This window comes from Myotis brandtii, unplaced genomic scaffold (genome assembly GCF_000412655.1).
Source record: "Myotis brandtii unplaced genomic scaffold, ASM41265v1 scaffold728, whole genome shotgun sequence".
Lineage (NCBI taxonomy): Eukaryota > Metazoa > Chordata > Mammalia > Chiroptera > Vespertilionidae > Myotis > Myotis brandtii.
In genome coordinates this window covers 649,099-666,911 of record NW_005370875.1, presented here as the reverse complement: position 1 = coordinate 666,911, position 17,813 = coordinate 649,099, and the positions used below count along the sequence as shown (strand labels likewise).

The 17,813-nt window shown below is 46.7% G+C and overlaps 1 protein-coding gene across 1 annotated transcript in view; it reads left to right on the top strand.

Annotated features, from left to right (window-relative positions):
* The window catches only part of DHX33 (DEAH (Asp-Glu-Ala-His) box polypeptide 33), a 17,790-nt gene extending 257 nt beyond the window's left edge, over positions 1–17,533 (top strand). The window contains exons 2-13 of the mRNA XM_005882594.2: positions 2–130; positions 2,940–3,100; positions 4,154–4,381; positions 4,576–4,746; positions 5,624–5,809; positions 6,681–6,792; positions 8,082–8,241; positions 8,408–8,496; positions 11,117–11,244; positions 11,637–11,840; positions 13,780–13,866; positions 16,673–17,533. Coding sequence (XP_005882656.1) covers positions 2–130; positions 2,940–3,100; positions 4,154–4,381; positions 4,576–4,746; positions 5,624–5,809; positions 6,681–6,792; positions 8,082–8,241; positions 8,408–8,496; positions 11,117–11,244; positions 11,637–11,840; positions 13,780–13,866; positions 16,673–16,981 — 1,964 coding nt within the window. The 3' untranslated portion in view covers positions 16,982–17,533. The remainder of the gene's footprint in view (position 1; positions 131–2,939; positions 3,101–4,153; positions 4,382–4,575; positions 4,747–5,623; positions 5,810–6,680; positions 6,793–8,081; positions 8,242–8,407; positions 8,497–11,116; positions 11,245–11,636; positions 11,841–13,779; positions 13,867–16,672) is intronic.
* Positions 17,534–17,813: the final 280 nt, after the last annotated feature.

The window sequence follows — 17,813 nt, the reverse complement described above, 5'->3', positions numbered from 1 at the left end:
CCTCTGGCCCAGCCCTCGGCCAGTCCCTATCCCGAGGCCGTGGAGCGGCAGCGCCGGAGTCTGCCCATCTTCCAGGCGCGGGGGCAGCTGTTGGCTCAGCTCCGAAACCTGGACAGCGCCATCCTCATCGGTGAGCGGCCCCGCGGCCAAGTCCTTCCTGGTTCTCTGTTCCTGGCGGTGCGAGCACAGTCTTTCTTAGGTGCCTCTCATCCTCTTTGGTTTGATTCTACCACAAACTTAACGGCCTTTTCGGTGCCAGGCCGGGAGAGGGGCCTCGGAGGAGTCTGACAGCCCTGCTCTGGGGGTGCTCACAGCCCGGTGGGGTGACCGAGTTGTTATGCAAAGACCCTTCCGAGTGAACGGGCGCAGGGGCTTGCCGGGGAGTCTGAGTGTGCATCGGAGCCAGACTGGCAGGAGGCGGCGGGGGAGGTGGTCCCCGAGGGGGGCATCCTCCCAGGGGGAGAGCTTCGTGAGAGGCGCGTGGAGGCAAGAAACAGCCCGGTCGGCCTGACGGGAAGCAGCAGTTTTCGGTGCATGAACCAAAAGGCGGAGCTGTGACTTGGGACCGATTGCAAGGAGCTTTGATCCCCAACGTTTAAGTCAGAGGAGCTTCTGAAGGACCGAGAGGATGAGCCTCCAAACAGGGGAAGGAGACCCCAAAGAGCCAATATACATAGCTAAAGGGACACAGTGATAAGAAGCGGGAAGCCCTGCCGGTGTGCTCGGTGGTTACAGCATCGGCCGCGGACTGAAGGGTCGAGGGTTGGATTCTGGTCAAGGGCGTCTACCTCGGTTGCAGGCTGGATCCCCACCCCTGGTGGGGGCGCGTGCGGGAGGCAGCCAATCCATGTGTCTCTCTCACATAGATGTTTCTGTCTCTGACTTTCCCCTCCCTTCCACTCTCTAAAAATCAATGGGGGGAAAAATATATAGATAGATATAGATAGATATAGATGTAGATGATATAGATATAGATAGATATCGGATGAGGATTAATAAAGAGGAGGGGCATGAACAGATGCAGCAATGAGGTCCAATAATTAGACCCCAAAAATGCCCACTGGATTTGTATTGATTGTGGGCCCACTGTGCGCTATTTCAGACAAGTTGTGGGTTAGGAGCTGATTTGTCATTGCACTGAGGAGTTAGTAGGAGGTGAGGGAATGAAGGCAGTGGGAGCTGGCCTCTCTTTTGAGAAGAAAAGGGGGCTGAGAGGAACTTGCAAGTCTGAATTAATAGGTTGAGAAGAAGAACTCAGAAGAGGGGGAAGCTGAAGATGGAAAGCCGGCACTAACAGCTGAGTGCAGGGGTCATGGGGAAGGGGGCATTTGACAACGGGCTAGAAGCAGAATTGGCCTTCAATACAATGAAAGATGTCCAAGAGGCTTCGGGCTGGAGAAAGGAGCTGAGCATGGGTGTGACTGCAGAAAGCTTCCAGGGGGAGGTAGAGGGAGGTCACCTTGGAGGTTTCTTTTTCTGTGAAATAGGCACAGGAGCTCTGCTGAGAATGGGAGCTTCACGGCCTCCAATGGGCCCTCAGGGAGGATCAGGACAGAGGACAGGAGGCAAAAACAAGGACAGGATGGATGGTCGTGCTGGCGCCCAGGTGCATTTGGCTCCACTGCAAACTCAGGGCTCCATCTGCACAGTTGGGTTATTTTGCTTTATCAGCGCTCAGTTGGTGCAGGAGCAGAAGAGATGGACAGGGAGACAGGAATCCAAGGTTAGGTTTTGCCTGATGGATTCAGCAGGATTGCAGAATAATCAATTCTTAGTCCATGCTCTTGCCTAGATCAGGAAGGATGGGCAGTCAGAGGGGAGAAAATGGGATAATAATGGGACTATAGGAATGTGAGGGTTAGAGAGTTGTAGCAAAGAGGGGAAAGATGCACCGGTGGACTGAGTTGTTTGTCCTAAGTAGGTACCACGAGGGAGAAAGTGACATTAAAAGCTTACCTTGTGCAGGATGCTCAAGTACATGCGAGAGACAGACAGACCTTCTCTGCCCTCCTGAAGCTGCTGGCGTTGGAGGAGATGGAAACATTTAAACTTGCAGACAGTGCAGATTGGTCTGCTGAAAGAGAGATGAACAAGGCACTACGGAGCATAGCAGAGGCTGCCAGTGCGGCCCCAGGGGAGCGAGTTTAGGTCTAGCTCATCCTGTGGCGCGTGCCAGGCAGGCATAATGAGAGCAGGCAGTTCATGATAGTGCGGACAAAGGCAGCCCTAGTGAACGGTGAGGAGTCTGTCACAGCTGCAGTATATGGGTGGATGTCTCTACCTGTCAGAATATATACATTTCACTTTTGAGAAGTACATTTTTATATTATAGTTGTATTTCATTTTGGGTTTCACTATACTTATTGTTGAACATTTATATTCCAGTTTTTTGCTTTCGTTTTTTGCTTGAGTAAAACATCTTTGAAGCCATATTTTTATGTACATCTTTAAATTTTTCCTTAGCATCAGTTCCTGTAAGTGGAGTTTTGGGTCAAAGGGTATAAACATCTTAAAGATTTTTCTGATATAATTTGGCCTTCTGAGGAGCAATTCCAGTTAACACTCCACCAGCAGTATTTGTGAGTACCCAGTTTCCTGTGGCTTTATCAGAACTTAGAGTATTTTTTAAAAAAATATTTGTATTGATTTCAGAGAGGAAGGGAGAGGGAGAGAGAGAGATAGGAACATCAGTGATGTGAGAGAATCATTGGTCAGCTGCCTCCTGCACGCCCCACACTGAGGATGGAGCCTGCAACCCGGCATGTGCCCTGATCAGGAATTGAACCGGGACCTCCTGGTTCATAGGTCGATGCTCAACTGCGGAGCCACACTGGGCAGAACTTAGAGTATTTTCTTTTATCTTTTTCTTCTGACTTTGATACATTTGTTTGGTGAAATTTGTTTCAATTTGCATTTAAATGAGACTTTTTTCTTTCTAGGGGAAACTGGCTCTGGGAAGACCACTCAGCTCCCTCAGTACCTCTATGAAGGGGGCGTTGGCCGCCAGGGCATCATTGCTGTGACCCAGCCTCGGCGAGTGGCGGCCATCTCTCTCGCTTCTAGAGTCTCAGATGAGAAGAGAACTGAACTCGGGAAGCTGGTACCTAATTTGCTTCTTTACAAAAATTTCTCCCTCCCCTGCCTTTTATTTTTCTGAACAAGACTTCTTTTTTTAAAAATTTAATTATTTTTATTGATTTCAGAGAGAGAGAGAATCATTGATCGACTGCCTCCTGCATGCCCACACTGGGGATCAAGCCTGCAATTGAACCGTGACCTCATGGTTCATAGGTCGACGCTCAGCCACTGAGCCACGCCGGCTGGGCTGAATAAGACTATACAGAGTCCCCTGACTGGTTTGGCTCAGTGGATAGAGCGTCGGCCTTCGGACTGAAGGGTCCCAGGTTCGATTCCGGTCAAGGGCATGTACCTTGGTTGCGGGCACATCCTCAGTAGGAGGTGTGCAGGAGGCAGCTGATAGATGTTTCTCTCTCATCGATGTTTCTAATTCTCTATCTCTCTCCCTTCCTCTTTGTAAAAAATCAATAAAATATGTTTAAAAAAAAAAAAAAGACTATACAGAGCAAGCTTCTTTATTGCCACAATTGTCTAGGTCTTTCTCAGAGTTCTTTACCAGTTCCTAAGAGACCAGAAGGTCTGACAGGCTATCAAACCCATTTGCTTTGCTTTCAAAATTTGTTGGCAAGTTGGATAAATTAGTTGTTTTCCTTGAGCATTTTTAAGGCGTCAATAGCTTCTAATCTCTCATCTCTATGTCTCTTTAGAAAAATTTTAAGCATTTTTCTAGCATATGTGTGCATATGGAGAATGAGTCCCAGAACTGTGTATAAGTTAGATTTATTTATGTGTGTGTGTTTATGTATTTCACTTAAAAACATCTTGGATGTCTTTTCATATCAGTACGTAGCTTCTTTTGAAACTATTAAGTAGCTGGGGGTATGAGGCTAGTTTTAAATCTTGGTCATGCTAATTATAATTGCAGTTAAAGGTACATGCCCACTGTCCATGTCATCCACTGATCACCTGGTGGATGACATGGACAGTGGGCATGTACCTTTAACTGCAATTATAATTGCAGTTACCTAGTGAGTGTTGAGGATGCATTTGGTGAAGGAATGATTTCTCTGCACAGGTTGGCTATACAGTGCGCTTCGATGATGTCACCTCAGAAGACACCAGGATCAAGTTCCTGACAGATGGCATGCTTCTGCGGGAAGCAATTTCAGACTCCCTGCTTCGGAAGTACAGCTGTGTCATTTTGGATGAAGCCCACGAGCGGACTATCCACACGGACGTGCTCTTTGGCGTGGTGAAAGCTGCACAGAAGAGGCGGAAGGAGCTGGGGAAGCTGCCTCTCAAAGTAGGTGCAGCGCGCTCACGGAAGGAGGCCCGCATTTCTTCCTCCAGAGTTCGCCTTTGCCCGTCTGCTTCAGAACCGTGGACTGAGTTCACCTAGTGGGTGTGACAGGTTCCTCATCTGCTTTTAGAGCTTGGGAGGGACACAGAAAGGCTGTCGACATGTTTGTTTCCATCTTCCTCTTCCCTCTGTACCAGGTAATTGTGATGTCAGCTACGATGGATGTGGACCTGTTCTCTCAGTATTTCAATGGAGCTCCTGTCCTCTACCTGGAGGGTCGGCAGCATCCAATCCAGATTTTTTACACCAAACAGCCTCAGCAGGATTACTTGCACGCCGCCCTTGTCTCAGTCTTCCAGATTCACCAGGTATGGGAAGGGGGGCCGAGTCCTGAAAAGGTCTGTTTCCCTCACAGTTGATAGAGTACTCAGCCTTGGATGCTGAATGAAACACTTGTCACTATTCCCTTTAGCAGGCACCCAGCCTAGAAGGTCCTCTGCCCAGTCCCGTCATGTACTCCCTTCCCCCATCTCTTCTATCTTTCAAAAATGGGTAGACACTTCTAATCTTTTCTCCCATTGTATTTGTCTTTCTGGGCTTATACCTTTACTGTCATCTTGATAGTATTTGGAGAAGAAGGTCAGTTTTGCCTTGTTTAACTTTCAAAAGCCACCCTGAGCTGAGGCTTTTTCATGAATGGCAGCTGCAGGTGCATTCAGGTACGTGGTGGCTTTGATGAGTCCTCCCAATCCAAGCCATGATGAAGTTTTGACTGTTTTAGATTTCATCCTGTCTGTCCCTCTGAACATTTGTCCTGTTAATACTGGGCTAGCCCGGCCGGTGTGACTCAGTGGTTGAGTGTAGATCTATGAACCAGGATGTTGTGGTTTGATTCCTGGTCAGGGCACATGCCCTACTCCCAGTAGGGGGCATGCAGGAGGCAGCCAGTCAATGATTCTCTCTCATCATTGATGTTTCTCTCTCTCTCTGAAATCAATAAAAATATATTTCAAAAAACAGTGGGCAAAAAAATACATGTATACCCACATAAATATGTATTTACATACTTATACACATATACTCACATGTTATTAAACATGTTTTCAGTTATCAAGTACTTTACAAGTATACCTGAACGCACTTCAAAGATCAGGTGATTAAGTGTCTGTTAACTGGCTGTTCTTCCCTTTACAGGGTGAAGTGCTTCTGTGAAAGCCTAACGGTCCCACTTTCACTTTTGTACAGGAAGCCCCTTCCTCGCAGGACATCCTGGTGTTCCTCACTGGCCAGGAGGAAATCGAAGCCATGAGCAAGACCTGCCGAGACATTGCAAAGCACCTCCCGGACGGCTGCCCCTCCATGCTGGTCCTGCCTCTGTACGCCTCCCTGCCCTATGCCCAGCAGCTCCGCGTCTTCCAGGCGGCGCCGAAGGTGAGTGCACCACCGCCTCTGTCCGGCCCCATCCCTGGGGATGCACACAGATCCTCTACTGGGGCCTGTAGGTATGCCTGTCACAAGACTCCAGATAAGGTATATGGGGCGGGATGCTCAAGCACCAAATACAGTAGCTGAAAAGCTGCAGGAATATAACATGTAGCTGCAGCTGCAGCTCTCTCAAGGTAAGAACAGGGAAACGGTTGTCAGGGGACGAGGGAGAGGGCAAAGGCAAAAGCTGAAGGGTAAATGAGTGAGTCTTCCAGGGTCCAACATAAGCCGCGTTGGTCCATAATAGCATTTATTGGGCGCCCTGCTGTGCCAGGCACTGTGCTGACATGCTACACACACTGCCTCTCATCCTCTCGGGAACTGGCAAGGTGGGTTATGATCCATTTAATAAGCACTGAAGCCCAGAGGAGGGAAGTAACTGCTCCAGGGACACAGTAGGTAACTGGCAGTGCCAGGGTTCCAACCCACATCCACCTGCTTCTGAATGTTGTGCCCCTGGCAAGGTGGGTTATGATCCATTTAATAAGCACTGAGGCCCAGAGGAGGGAAGTAACTGCTCCAGGGACACACAGTAGGTAACTGGCAGCGCCAGGGTTCCAACCCACATCCACCTGCTTCTGAGTCTTGTGCCTGTGCCGCTACATCTCATCGCCTCAAAGTAAGCTTTTAAGACTGGAACGTCCCCTCTCTCTCACCCAGTGTAATGGCCCACCATCAATATTAATAACTGTCATTAGTAACAAAGTCATCTTTTCTTGATCATGAGTGAATTATGGAAATTAATGGTGAGGACTGTTTTAAAACTTCAGAATCATATGTGTGTCATACAGCTTTTTGGTTTTCTTCCTCCTTTTAGGGCTATCGCAAAGTGATCATTTCAACCAACATCGCTGAAACCTCCATAACCATTAAAGGAATAAAATATGTAGTTGACACGGGCATGGTTAAAGCAAAGAAGTATAACCCTGGTGAGAACTTGTAGCTGATGACTGTCTCTTCTGTGTGTAGTGAGCACCCTCTGAGTTTCCTGTAGTCCCCAGCTCCCCCCAATGAGCATTTCATGCTTGTAACTACCTGAGATTGGGGTGGCAGGCACCAAAAGTGAGACAGTGCAGGGGCGGGTCCAAAAAGGGCACCTGAGGCAGGTCTGTGAGACGAGAAGGCAGGGTAGAAAGAGAAGGCGAGGCTTAACAAACTTGGGAACAGAGGTGTGAGACCCTGTCAGAAGGTGGGTGAGATGATGGCATGAGGGCCAGAGATAGCCTGACACCACATCAAAGGCTCTCATCGGAAAGCTTGGCTGGGGTCCAGCTCCAGGTTTCCCAGAATCCCCTGGGCTGGCTGCAGCACTAGCTGTTCCTGAATTTTCAGTGGGAAGCTTCCTTCAGTCATTTTCCTTTGTGTCTGTTGTATACCTTGCTTTATTCTACAGAGGATTTGAGGCAGCTGAAATGATCGATTTCAGATTTTTAATTGAAATTCACTAAGTGCTGCCTTTCACTGTGTATCTCTTAGCGATGACATGCGACAGGGCTCGGTTCTCAGTGCCTGGCACAGAGTGCACCTTTATGAAGAAAATCTCTCATTTACTCCTGCAGTAACATACATGGTCTCTTTTATTACGGAGGTGGGAGGGAGGATACAGTATACAGGGCCTGGAGGCATTTCATTTCTGAGTCATTGATTGACAGGGTGACAACTATCCTCGTTTGCCAGTGACTGTCCTGGTTTTGTCACTGAAAGTCCCAAGTCCCAGGCCAAATGGGGTGGTTGTTACCATATGAGCTAAGCCAGACCTCTGAAATTTACTCTCCTGCTATAAGCATGAAGTTTTTCTGATGTTTTATTTTTTTAAACATATTTTTATTGGTTTCAGAGGGGAAGGGAGAGGGAGAGAGTTAGAAACATCAATGATGAGAAAGAATCATAGATCAGCTGTCTCCTCCATGCCCCACACTGGGGATAGAGCCTGCAACCCGGGCATGTGCCCTGACTGGGAATCAAACCGTGACCTCCTGGTTCACAGGTCAACCATTGATGTTGTAATAACAGATTTCACAGTGTCCAATACCAGGCCTCATTTCACTGCAGAACAGTCTGGTTTTGTGCTTTCTGATTTAGCCTTGAGTTTTTCTGACTCGGTAATGCAGAAAGGATTACTGGTGCTCTGAGGAATGCTCCTTTTGTCCGCACTGTGGAAGCAGTCTGTTTATGTGAAGGATGGGCAGAGCACTGATGTGGGCCATTCTCCCTCCAGACAGTGGCCTGGAGGTGTTAGCTGTGCAGCGGGTGTCCAAGACGCAGGCGTGGCAACGCACCGGACGCGCTGGCCGAGAGGACAGCGGCGTCTGTTACCGGCTCTACACAGAGGATGAGTTTGAGAAGTTTGAGAAGATGACCGTGCCAGAGATCCAAAGGTGGGCCCGAGGTGCCCCGCACCCCTGCCATTGCTCCATACCTCCCTCCCTGCTGGCTCGGGTCTCCTCAGGGCTGCAGTCCTCACTGACACGCCTCGGTGGTGGTGCTGACTTGCCAGCTGGAGGATCAGGGGGGTGAACAGCGCACGTCTCTCACTCTGCACAGGTGTAACCTGGCGAGCGTGATGCTGCAGCTCCTAGCCATGAAAGTCCCCAACGTGCTCACCTTCGACTTCATGTCCAAACCGTCTCCAGGTGAGTGGGATCTCCAGTGGAGTGGAAGGTTACAAGGAGACAAACGACAGCAAATGGACTCTCGAAGCATTTTAGAGGTCTCCTTTGGTTTAGTCTGGTGGAGAACATTAACTGTCTGAGAACCATGAAGGATAGATGCGGTGCCATCAGCACCATCCCAGCACAGAGAGTGGCTTCGAATTGTACTTCTACCAGCGAAAGGACTGAAAATACCACGTTTCTGTGCTTTTGACTGGCATTTGGTCAGTTCTGGTCCTTCATTGACCTCTCTGTGGAGGAAGAAGTAATTGGGATTTTCCTAATGATGGCAGCTTTTAGCACTTGACATCTCTTCAAGACATGGTTTTCCTTTCCTTTTTTTCCTCTTTTTATTAAGTGAAGAAATGTAATTTTTTTTTAAAAAAAAATATTTTTTTATTGATTTCAAAGAGGAAGGGAGAGAGAGATAGAAATATCAGTGATTAGAGAAAAGCATCGATCAGCTGCCTCCTGCACACCTCTCCCCCCTGACTGGGGATCGAACCTGCAGCCCAGGCATGTGCCTTGACTGGGAATTGAACAATGACCTCCTGGTTCATAGGTCAATGCTCAACCACTGAGCCACGCTGGCTGGGCTGTTTTGGTTTTGTTTTTTTTTAAGTAAAAATTGATGGGTATACAAGGGTCCCACCCCCAATCTTCAGGTTCTTAGTTTCCTGTTCCTAGAGCAATCCCCTGACCATTTTCTAATTGTCTCCTAAAGAAATTCTGTGCATATGCAAGTGTATATGGTCTCTTAAAACACAAATAGCAGTGCACATTGTGCACTTTCTACACTTATTCCCCCACCCCCCATTTTATTGAGATATAATTGACATACATCACTGTATAAGTTTAAGGTGAACAGCTAATAATTTGCCTCACATAGATTATGAAATGATTACCCCTTATAAGTTTAGTTAGCATCCATCATCTCAAATAAATACAATAAAAAGAGAAAGCAAAAAAAGAAGAAAAGCATTGTATTTTTCATTGCTAAATTTCTATACACAAAGGAAGACATGTAAGGGAGGAGGAGTAAAACCAACACCCGTTCACCCCTCGCCAGAGCCTTGAAGCCCCTTCACCCCCTGGCCGCACTCGCTTCCCTCCCACTCCCTCGGGGAGCCACCTCCCACCTTTTGTTCGCAGTCCCTTGCTTTTCTGCAGTGTGTTACTCTGTGGGTGTGTGTCCCTAAGCAATGTGTTGTTTCTGTTTGCATGTTCTGTGTCGGTTCCTCAATAACCTTCCCTTTTCTTTTATTTTTTTTATATATTTTATTGATTTTTTACAGAGAGGAAGGGAGAGGGATAGAGAGTTAGAAACATTGATGAGAGAGAAACATCAATCAGCTGCCTCCTGCACACCTCCCACTGGGGATGTGCCCGCAACCAAGGTATATGCCCTTGACCGGAATCGAACCTGGGACCCTTCAGTCCGCAGGCCGACGCTCCATCCACTGAGCCAAACCAGTTAGGGCGTAACCTTCCCCTTTTCATTCATTCTGTTTTGTAAGGTTTGTGTTAATGCATTTTCACTGCCAAATGCTATTGCATTATATGAATAAAGCAGAATGCACTTAGCCATTCTCCCGTTGACTGAGACATTTGTGCATTTCTTTGGCACTTAATGTATTTTACAGGTCGTTTCCTCTCAGTGTGTATATACTTATTACATCTTAGGAGAGCGTTTTATTCTTTAGTAGGTAATGCATTTACATGGCTCAAAATTAAAGACTAAAAGAGTGAGTAGTGAATAGTGGCCTTCTCAGCAGGGGCCCTGGTATTGATGTGGAGTGTGCGCTTCTAGAGACACTGGTCCCTGTACATTGTGTGAGCATGTCTGTGGGGGAATTCTTGTTTGTTTGTTTGTTTATTTATTTGATATTTTTTCTTTGTGGGAGAAATTCTTAAGTATATCATTGCTGGCTTTAAAATTTACATACATATTGCCAAATAGCAGACCATTCTTTTTTTCTTTTTTTTGGTAAGAGAACATTTATTGGGTAAATTACAGAGGTAGAAAAAGTAATTTCTACAAGAAATGGGCTTAGGAAACAAGTTGTAGAGGTAACGGAAGGGCCCTTGGAGCTTGGGAGTGAGGGAGCTAGTGATGGCCTTCCTGGGGCAGGGAGGGGAAGGGAAAGGCACGCGTGCTCCCGGGAGAGAGAGTCTGCAGACCATTCTTTAAAAAGGGAATTGAGCCCTGGACATTTTGGCTAAGTGGATAGAGCATCGGCCTGTGCACTGAAGGGTCCCAGGTTCGATTCCGGTCAAGGGTGCATGCCTCCATTGCAGGCTTGATCCCCGGCCGTGTGCAGGAGGCAGCAATGGCTGTGTCTCTCACGTGGATGTTTCTCTCCTTTGTCTAAAAAGCAATGGGAAAATATCCTTGGGTGAGGATTAACAAAAAAATGAAATGAAATAAAAGGGAATTGAACTGAAGAAGTGGTGTCATTAACAGCTTTGAAAGTGAGTTCTGGGGACAGTTGGTTGTCATCTCTGCTGTGGTTTGATCAGTTGTAAAGTTATCAGAAGCACTGAACTAGTTGCGCCTTCTTTTTTGGATTTTTGGCACCTTTTTTATGTCTCTGTTTTTCAGATCATGTTCAGGCGGCCATCGCCCAGCTGGACCTGCTGGGTGCTCTGGAGCCCAAGGATGAGCAGCTCACCCTGACTCCACTCGGAAGGAAGATGGCAGCGTTTCCCTTAGAGCCCAAATTTGCCAAAGTAAATGGTGCCCTCTCTTCAGTCCCCTTTCTGTACATTACAGGTTAGCCATCCCAAAGTAGACTTCTAAACCCAGTGCTTCTAGATTAACCTTCACTTTTCTCCTAAATAATTGTCCACTCCCACTTTGTGTCTGACACTGATTTACGTTCTATGTGGGCTTAGAACTCATTTTAAATCATGAGCCCTACCCACAAGGAATTTGGAATCCTTCAGGAAAGACAATCATTTGTTCTACAAACAAGTCAAGTAACATTAACACACAGTCATGGTTTTAGAAACGCCTGCCCTTTAACGCCTTAGAAGGGGAACTACAAAAGCAATGTACAGGAATACTGCATTCAGAGCCAGGAAGAATTTTGGTTAACGCAGTTTTCAATTTTGACTTGCAGACCATCCTCCTGTCCCCCAAATTCCACTGTACGGAGGAGATACTGACCATTGTCTCCCTGCTGTCCGTGGACAGCGTCCTCTACAACCCGCCCTCCCGGCGGGATGAAGTGCAGGGTGTCCGGAAGAAGTTCATCTCCAGCGAGGGCGATCACGTCACCCTGCTCAATATCTACCGGACTTTCAAAAACTTGGGTGGAAATAAGGTGCGCTTCGTCTCGTTCCTCTTCTCCAGTGATACCTCTTTTCGGGAATGTCGACCTTCCTTTCTTGGCTGAAGCATCTAAAGAGCCACAAAAAGAATGTCAGCTATCATTTCAGCAAGATCTTCTATAGGGACAATACCAGGGAAGAAATGCGATTTCTGCCTTTTGCTCCACTTGTGTTTAACTCATATTTAATGTGGACAAATTAGTTCAGTAGTTAGTGACCAGTTTCTTAGCTACAAAATGGGTTTTCCCCACCTGTCCCTGACTTTCTTCATAGTAGTTTTTGCTTGTATGATATTTCAGTTCTTCGGACCAAGGGAAAACGGGTATATTATTTCATTTATCAGTGTAATCAGTAATTGTGCCATAGTGTGCGTGCTTTAACTTGCTCTGCATTTTAATGCAGTCAGTTCTTTAAAAAAAAAAAAACCAGCACCCACTTTTAGCAGTTGTGAACATTTTGCTCTGTTTGTCTCAGTTTATTTTTAAGGACATAAAACGCTATAGATTTTATGCAGCGAAGGCCTGCACTGCTCCTGTCCCTGGTCCTTCCTCCCTGTGTAACCTCTGTCCTGAGGGTGGCGTGTGGCAGCATACCTTACCTCATATCTGAACATTAGATGCTACAGATGTTTGCAGCTTGTTCCCACGTGCAGCACTACTGTGACCATCTGTGCAGGAGGAGTGTTTCTCTGGGTCCACACTCAGAAGCGGACCTGCTGGTCTTGGCAGCTGCATCCAACTTTCCCAGGCGAGCACGTGGCTCCCCAAAGCTGTCAGCCCCTCTGCACTCCCCCTAGTGATGTATGAGCTTCCTTTCCCACCATCCTCTCCAATGCTTAGTTGAAATGACTTTAATTTTTACCAAGTTGATGGATTAGAAATAGTATCTCAGCTGTTTCAATTACTTTGCCTTGATTCCTCAAGAGACTGAGAATCCTTATATAAGTTTATTGGTTACAAGTCATTTCTATTAAAACTGAGTTGTCTGTTCATAGCCTTAGTCTATTTTCTACTGGACTGTTGGTCTTTTTCTTACTGATTTATAGGAGGTTCTTTTTTAAAAAGTGTTTTTATTTAGTGATTTTAGAGAGAAACATCGGTTTGTTGTTCCACTCATTTATGCATCATTGGTTAATTCTTATATGGTATGTGCCTTGACCAGGGATCAAACCCACAACCTTGGCATGTCGGAACAATGCTCTAACCAGCTGAACTACCTGGCCAGGGCCTGTATTTTTTATTTGTTTGTTTTTAAAAACATCCATGTGAGAGAGACACATCGATTGGTTGCCTCCTACATGTGCACCAACCAGGGCCAGTGATTGAACTTGCAATCAAGGTACATGCCCTTGACCGGGAATTGAACCCAAGACCTTTCCTTCCCTGGGCCAATGCTCTAAACAGTGAGCAACTGGCCAGGGCTGTTGGTTTGTTTATTTTTAATATGTTTTTGTTTATTTTAGAGAGGAAGGGAGAGGAAGAGAGAGAGAAAAAATGATGAGAGAGAATCATTGATTGGCTGCCTCCTGCACACCCGCTACTGGGGATTGAACCCACAACCCGGGCATGTGGCCTTGACTGGAATTGAACCTGGAACCCTTCAGTCGCAGGCTGATGCTCTATCCACTGAGCCAAACCAGCTAGGGCTGTTTTTGTTTTTTAATGTATTCTGGAGATACTTACCTTTATTGGGTGTAGTAATGCAAACATCTCAGTCTGAAGCATTTTTCATAGTGACTTGACATAAAAAAATTTTTTTGTTTTACTTTTGTTTAAATATTTTTTCTTATGGTTTATGCTTTTTGATATAAAGATATTTTTCTATATTTTTGGCAACTAAAGTTTTCCCTCTAAATTCAACTATGTTCTAAAAATCATTTTATTTTCATTATAGAAATGAGAGGATTGAGATATCTCTTTTTCTCCTGTTCAGGATTGGTGCAAAGAGAATTTTGTCAACAGCAAGAATATGATGCTAGTAGCTGAAGTCAGAGCCCAGCTGAGGGATATCTGCATAAAGGTATTCTTTCTTCCTACTTGTTCTGTGGGGGATTAAGCTATCACTTTTTTCTAGGTAAAAAAATTTTAATTGTTTATAGCTAGTGATTACAAAAGAAACTCTTATTGTATGAAAATTTTTAAATAAGAAAGAAAGTGAAAATTATCCACAATTCCATCTCACCATTTTGGTCTGTTTCCTCATAGACCTGTTAAATGTTTTTTGCATACTTAGTTACATTGTATGTATAATTTATATTCAACTTCTGTAAACTGTAAAAGTATTTTCCAATGTTATTAGAATCCATCATAAGATTATTTTAGTAGGAATATATTTATTCTTTTCAGATTACATAAGTAGTGCATAATTTTTACAAGTTGATACAATGCAGAAAATAGTGATATAAAATACAGAAAGTTTCAAAGTCTCCCATAACTCTGCCTCTCTAAAGATAAACCTCCGTTAACAATCCTTTATCCTTCTAGAATTTTTTCCTGTGTGTGTGTATGTGTGTGTACATATACACATGGATACATATATATAACATTTTCTTCAGAACATAAATATGATACACACTTTGTTTTACAGCTTGCTTTTTTCCATTTGGTAGACGTTTGAACACTTAGTGTGTCTGGGCTGTCTTTCAGTGTCTTTATATGTCCATCTTACTCTTTTTAGTGACCTCATAGGTTTCCATTGTGTCCACTACATTTTATTTAACCAAGCCCAAGGGTGATTGTTTAGGTTATATCAGAATGACCATCCTCCGACATATGTGTTTGTGGCCTAGTGCGCATAGAATGAATGGTGAATTCATGGATAGTGACATTAGGTCTTGATAGTTATTGCCAAATTGTCTACCAGAAAGTTTTCTGTTAGCTTATATATTCCTCTTAGAGTACATAATGTTTTAAAGTCCTGTGTATATTAATGATTGTATGACACTGCATTTTACTCGGAGGTGGGAGTAGTTTTGTAAGTATCTCCTGTTGTTGAGCACAGGAAGTGCCCATGTGCTGTCGTAGACATCTCCGCTGACTGTCTTTGTGTGTCAGGCCTCTCTGGACAGCCCCAGTGCAGACTGTCTGCACATCCCTAGGAGACTTGTGACCTGTACCCAGCCTGTGTCTGCTGCCAGCGGCCTTTTGTTAACATTTAATGCTATTTCTTCTCATAGTAGCCTGTTGTGACCTTAATTTTACACATTTTCTCAAACCCCTCTTGCACTTGAACAGTTTGCCTGCCAGACCCTCTCAGCCTCGTGAGTTTTCTGTTTATTCATGACAATAGGGGTGGTGCTTCTCTGTTCTGATGGAAGAAGCTTTAGTGACTGACCACGCCCTCTTTATATGCCGGACACTGGCCAAGGTCCCAGAGTTGTACAGCTGCACTGACACTAAGTTTCTCGAGGAACAATCTGGAGGGGCAATCTGACATACATATACACATATATCTCCTGTGGGGAGCTGATGATCATTATAATTATAGAAATTGTTTATGAAGTACTTACTAAGGCACCATTCTAAGCACTTTTCATGTGATGCCTTATTTGAAATCCCCACTTCACCCGCCGTAAGGTTGATTCTGTTATTATTCCCATTTCACCAATGAGGAAACTAGAGCCCAAGGAAGTTAAGTCATGTGCCCCAAGTCACAGGGCCAGTGAGTGTGGAGCTGGCAGCCGGAAGGAGAGACCAGTGAGCAGTGGGACTCTGGGCTTCCTGGAGGCGGTGGTACTGAGCCACCTCCTGACAGATGAGGAGATAGTGTCTTCCTCAGGCCAGGATCAGCTGATTGCAAAGAACAAGACATCTTGCGCCACCTTAAAGGGGAAAAGGGGGGATAAAGAGGTACCTTTGGAATCTGGACAGGAAATAGTCCAACCCCAGTCCATACAGGGACTGGCATAAGGAACCAGAAAAGGCCATTGGGAGCAAGGGCAGCTTTCTGAGTCTGCTTGCCTCTTGTTTTGGGTGCTCTCTGCCTGCCTCCTTCCCCCTTTTCACCTTCCGCCTCTGCACAAGCAACTGCTTTCCCTGGCCTCCCCTTCAAAACCCTAACGGATTGCTCAGACTCCAAATGCCCGGAAGAGAGAAGCTGGCCAGTGTGGTCAGGCAGTGCAAGCCACTGGCTGGTTCCGCTGTGGCCTGGGGTGTAAGGGGACGTGGCCCATCAGCAAGGGTGGGGAGCAGGAGACTGACGACCGCCACTGCCCCTGGGGAGCGGAGGGGTGCTCTGTCTCCCCGTGGTGCACGTGGGAAGGCCCCTCGTGGAACGGGCCCAGGAGGGAGGAGGCCGTTGAGGATCGCAGATGCTCAGGACAGCTCGCTCATTCACAGCATCACAGTTGGAAGCCTGCATTGCTTTGCCAGGAGCAGTAGAGACTGAAGGTTTTCAGGGGTGAAGAATGATGAGCTGGTAGAGGAAGATGGCTGGCGGCAGTGCGTGCGATGGATGGAGGGAGGAGACGAGGTGGTCAGTCGAGGAAAGGCCTTTCCTTCCTGCCACGTCCTGGCCGGTGTTTCCATGGGGACAGGTGCTGGCTCACCAGGCCTGTCTGCTTGGCCCCTTACATGACCGTCTCCCTCCTGGTCCTTACTCGCCAGGCTGCGGTTTTCCTATTTTCAGTTCACCCTCCTTCAGCTGCACCTCCTCCGCCCCGGGCTGGTCTCTAAGGTGTTTGAGGAAACACCTCCAAATGGCAACTTCCACGCCGTTAGGCCTGCAGTGTGGGCTGCGTTTTGGGTGCGGGTGTTCCGAATGCGATGCAGTGCTGAGCAGCGTGATGTTTGGGGTCTTCTCCAATTCTCGCTTCCTCCTGACACAGATGTCCATGCCCATCCTGTCGTCCCGGGGAGACATGGAGGCGGTCCGCCGCTGCCTGGCTCACAGCCTCTTCATGAGCACCGCTGAGCTCCAGCCAGACGGGACCTACGCCACCACAGACACGCACCAGCCGGTGGCCATCCACCCCTCGTCCGTCCTCTTCCACTGCAAGCCCGCCTGCGTGGTGTACACCGAGCTGCTCCACACCAACAAGTGCTACATGCGCGACCTCTGCGTGGTGGACGCCGAGTGGCTGTACGAGGCCGCCCCCGACTACTTCCGCAGGAAGCTGAGGACCAGCAGGAACTGAGCCACGGCCTGGGAGCTGGGGCCACAGCCGTCCTCCCAGCCGACTTCCCGCTCGGCGCCTAAGAGGCAGCGGGTTTTAACCTACCAGAACGTGCCCGACTTCCTGGAGCTTACAAGTGTCTTCTTTAAACTCCTTAGGCTGAATGAATCATGTAGACGGGTAGATGCTATTTATACCTTTGAAACATCGAAATTGTGCTTTAGATCCTTGCTGGGTGACTTTGGGTGACATAGTTAACTTCTGAGCCTCAGTCTCTTATATGCTAAAGGGAGCAATAATCCTTATAGGGTTGGGGTCATGAGGTTTAGAGAAAATGAAAGATGAGCATACAATGAATTGTTGGCTTCATCTTACTGCTTTTTACATAATGTCAATTGAGTACCACAAGATCCCCAGTTCTCGAGACTAAGGGACTTTCTAGAAGGGACTGTGGGAGGGCACAGAGCTGTTGTTTTGGATCTATTTTAATGTCTGTCTGTACAGAGTATTTTTTTAATCCTCACCAAAGGATATATTTTCCACTGATCTTCAGAGAGAGTGGGAGGGGGGGAGACAGAGAGAGAGAAACATCGATGTGAGAGAAACACATTGATTGGTTCCCTCCCGCACACACCCCAACCAGGTCAGGGATCAAGCCTGCAACCGAAGCCTGCACCCTTGACCAGAATCGAACCCGAGACCCTTCAGTCTTTGGGTCAGTACACTAACCACTGAGAAACCCAGCCAGAGCTGTACAGAGTTTTTTAATATGTTTTTATTTATTTCAGAGAGGAACAGAGAGGGAGAGTGAGATAGAAACATCAATGATGAGAGCAAATCATTGATGGGCTGC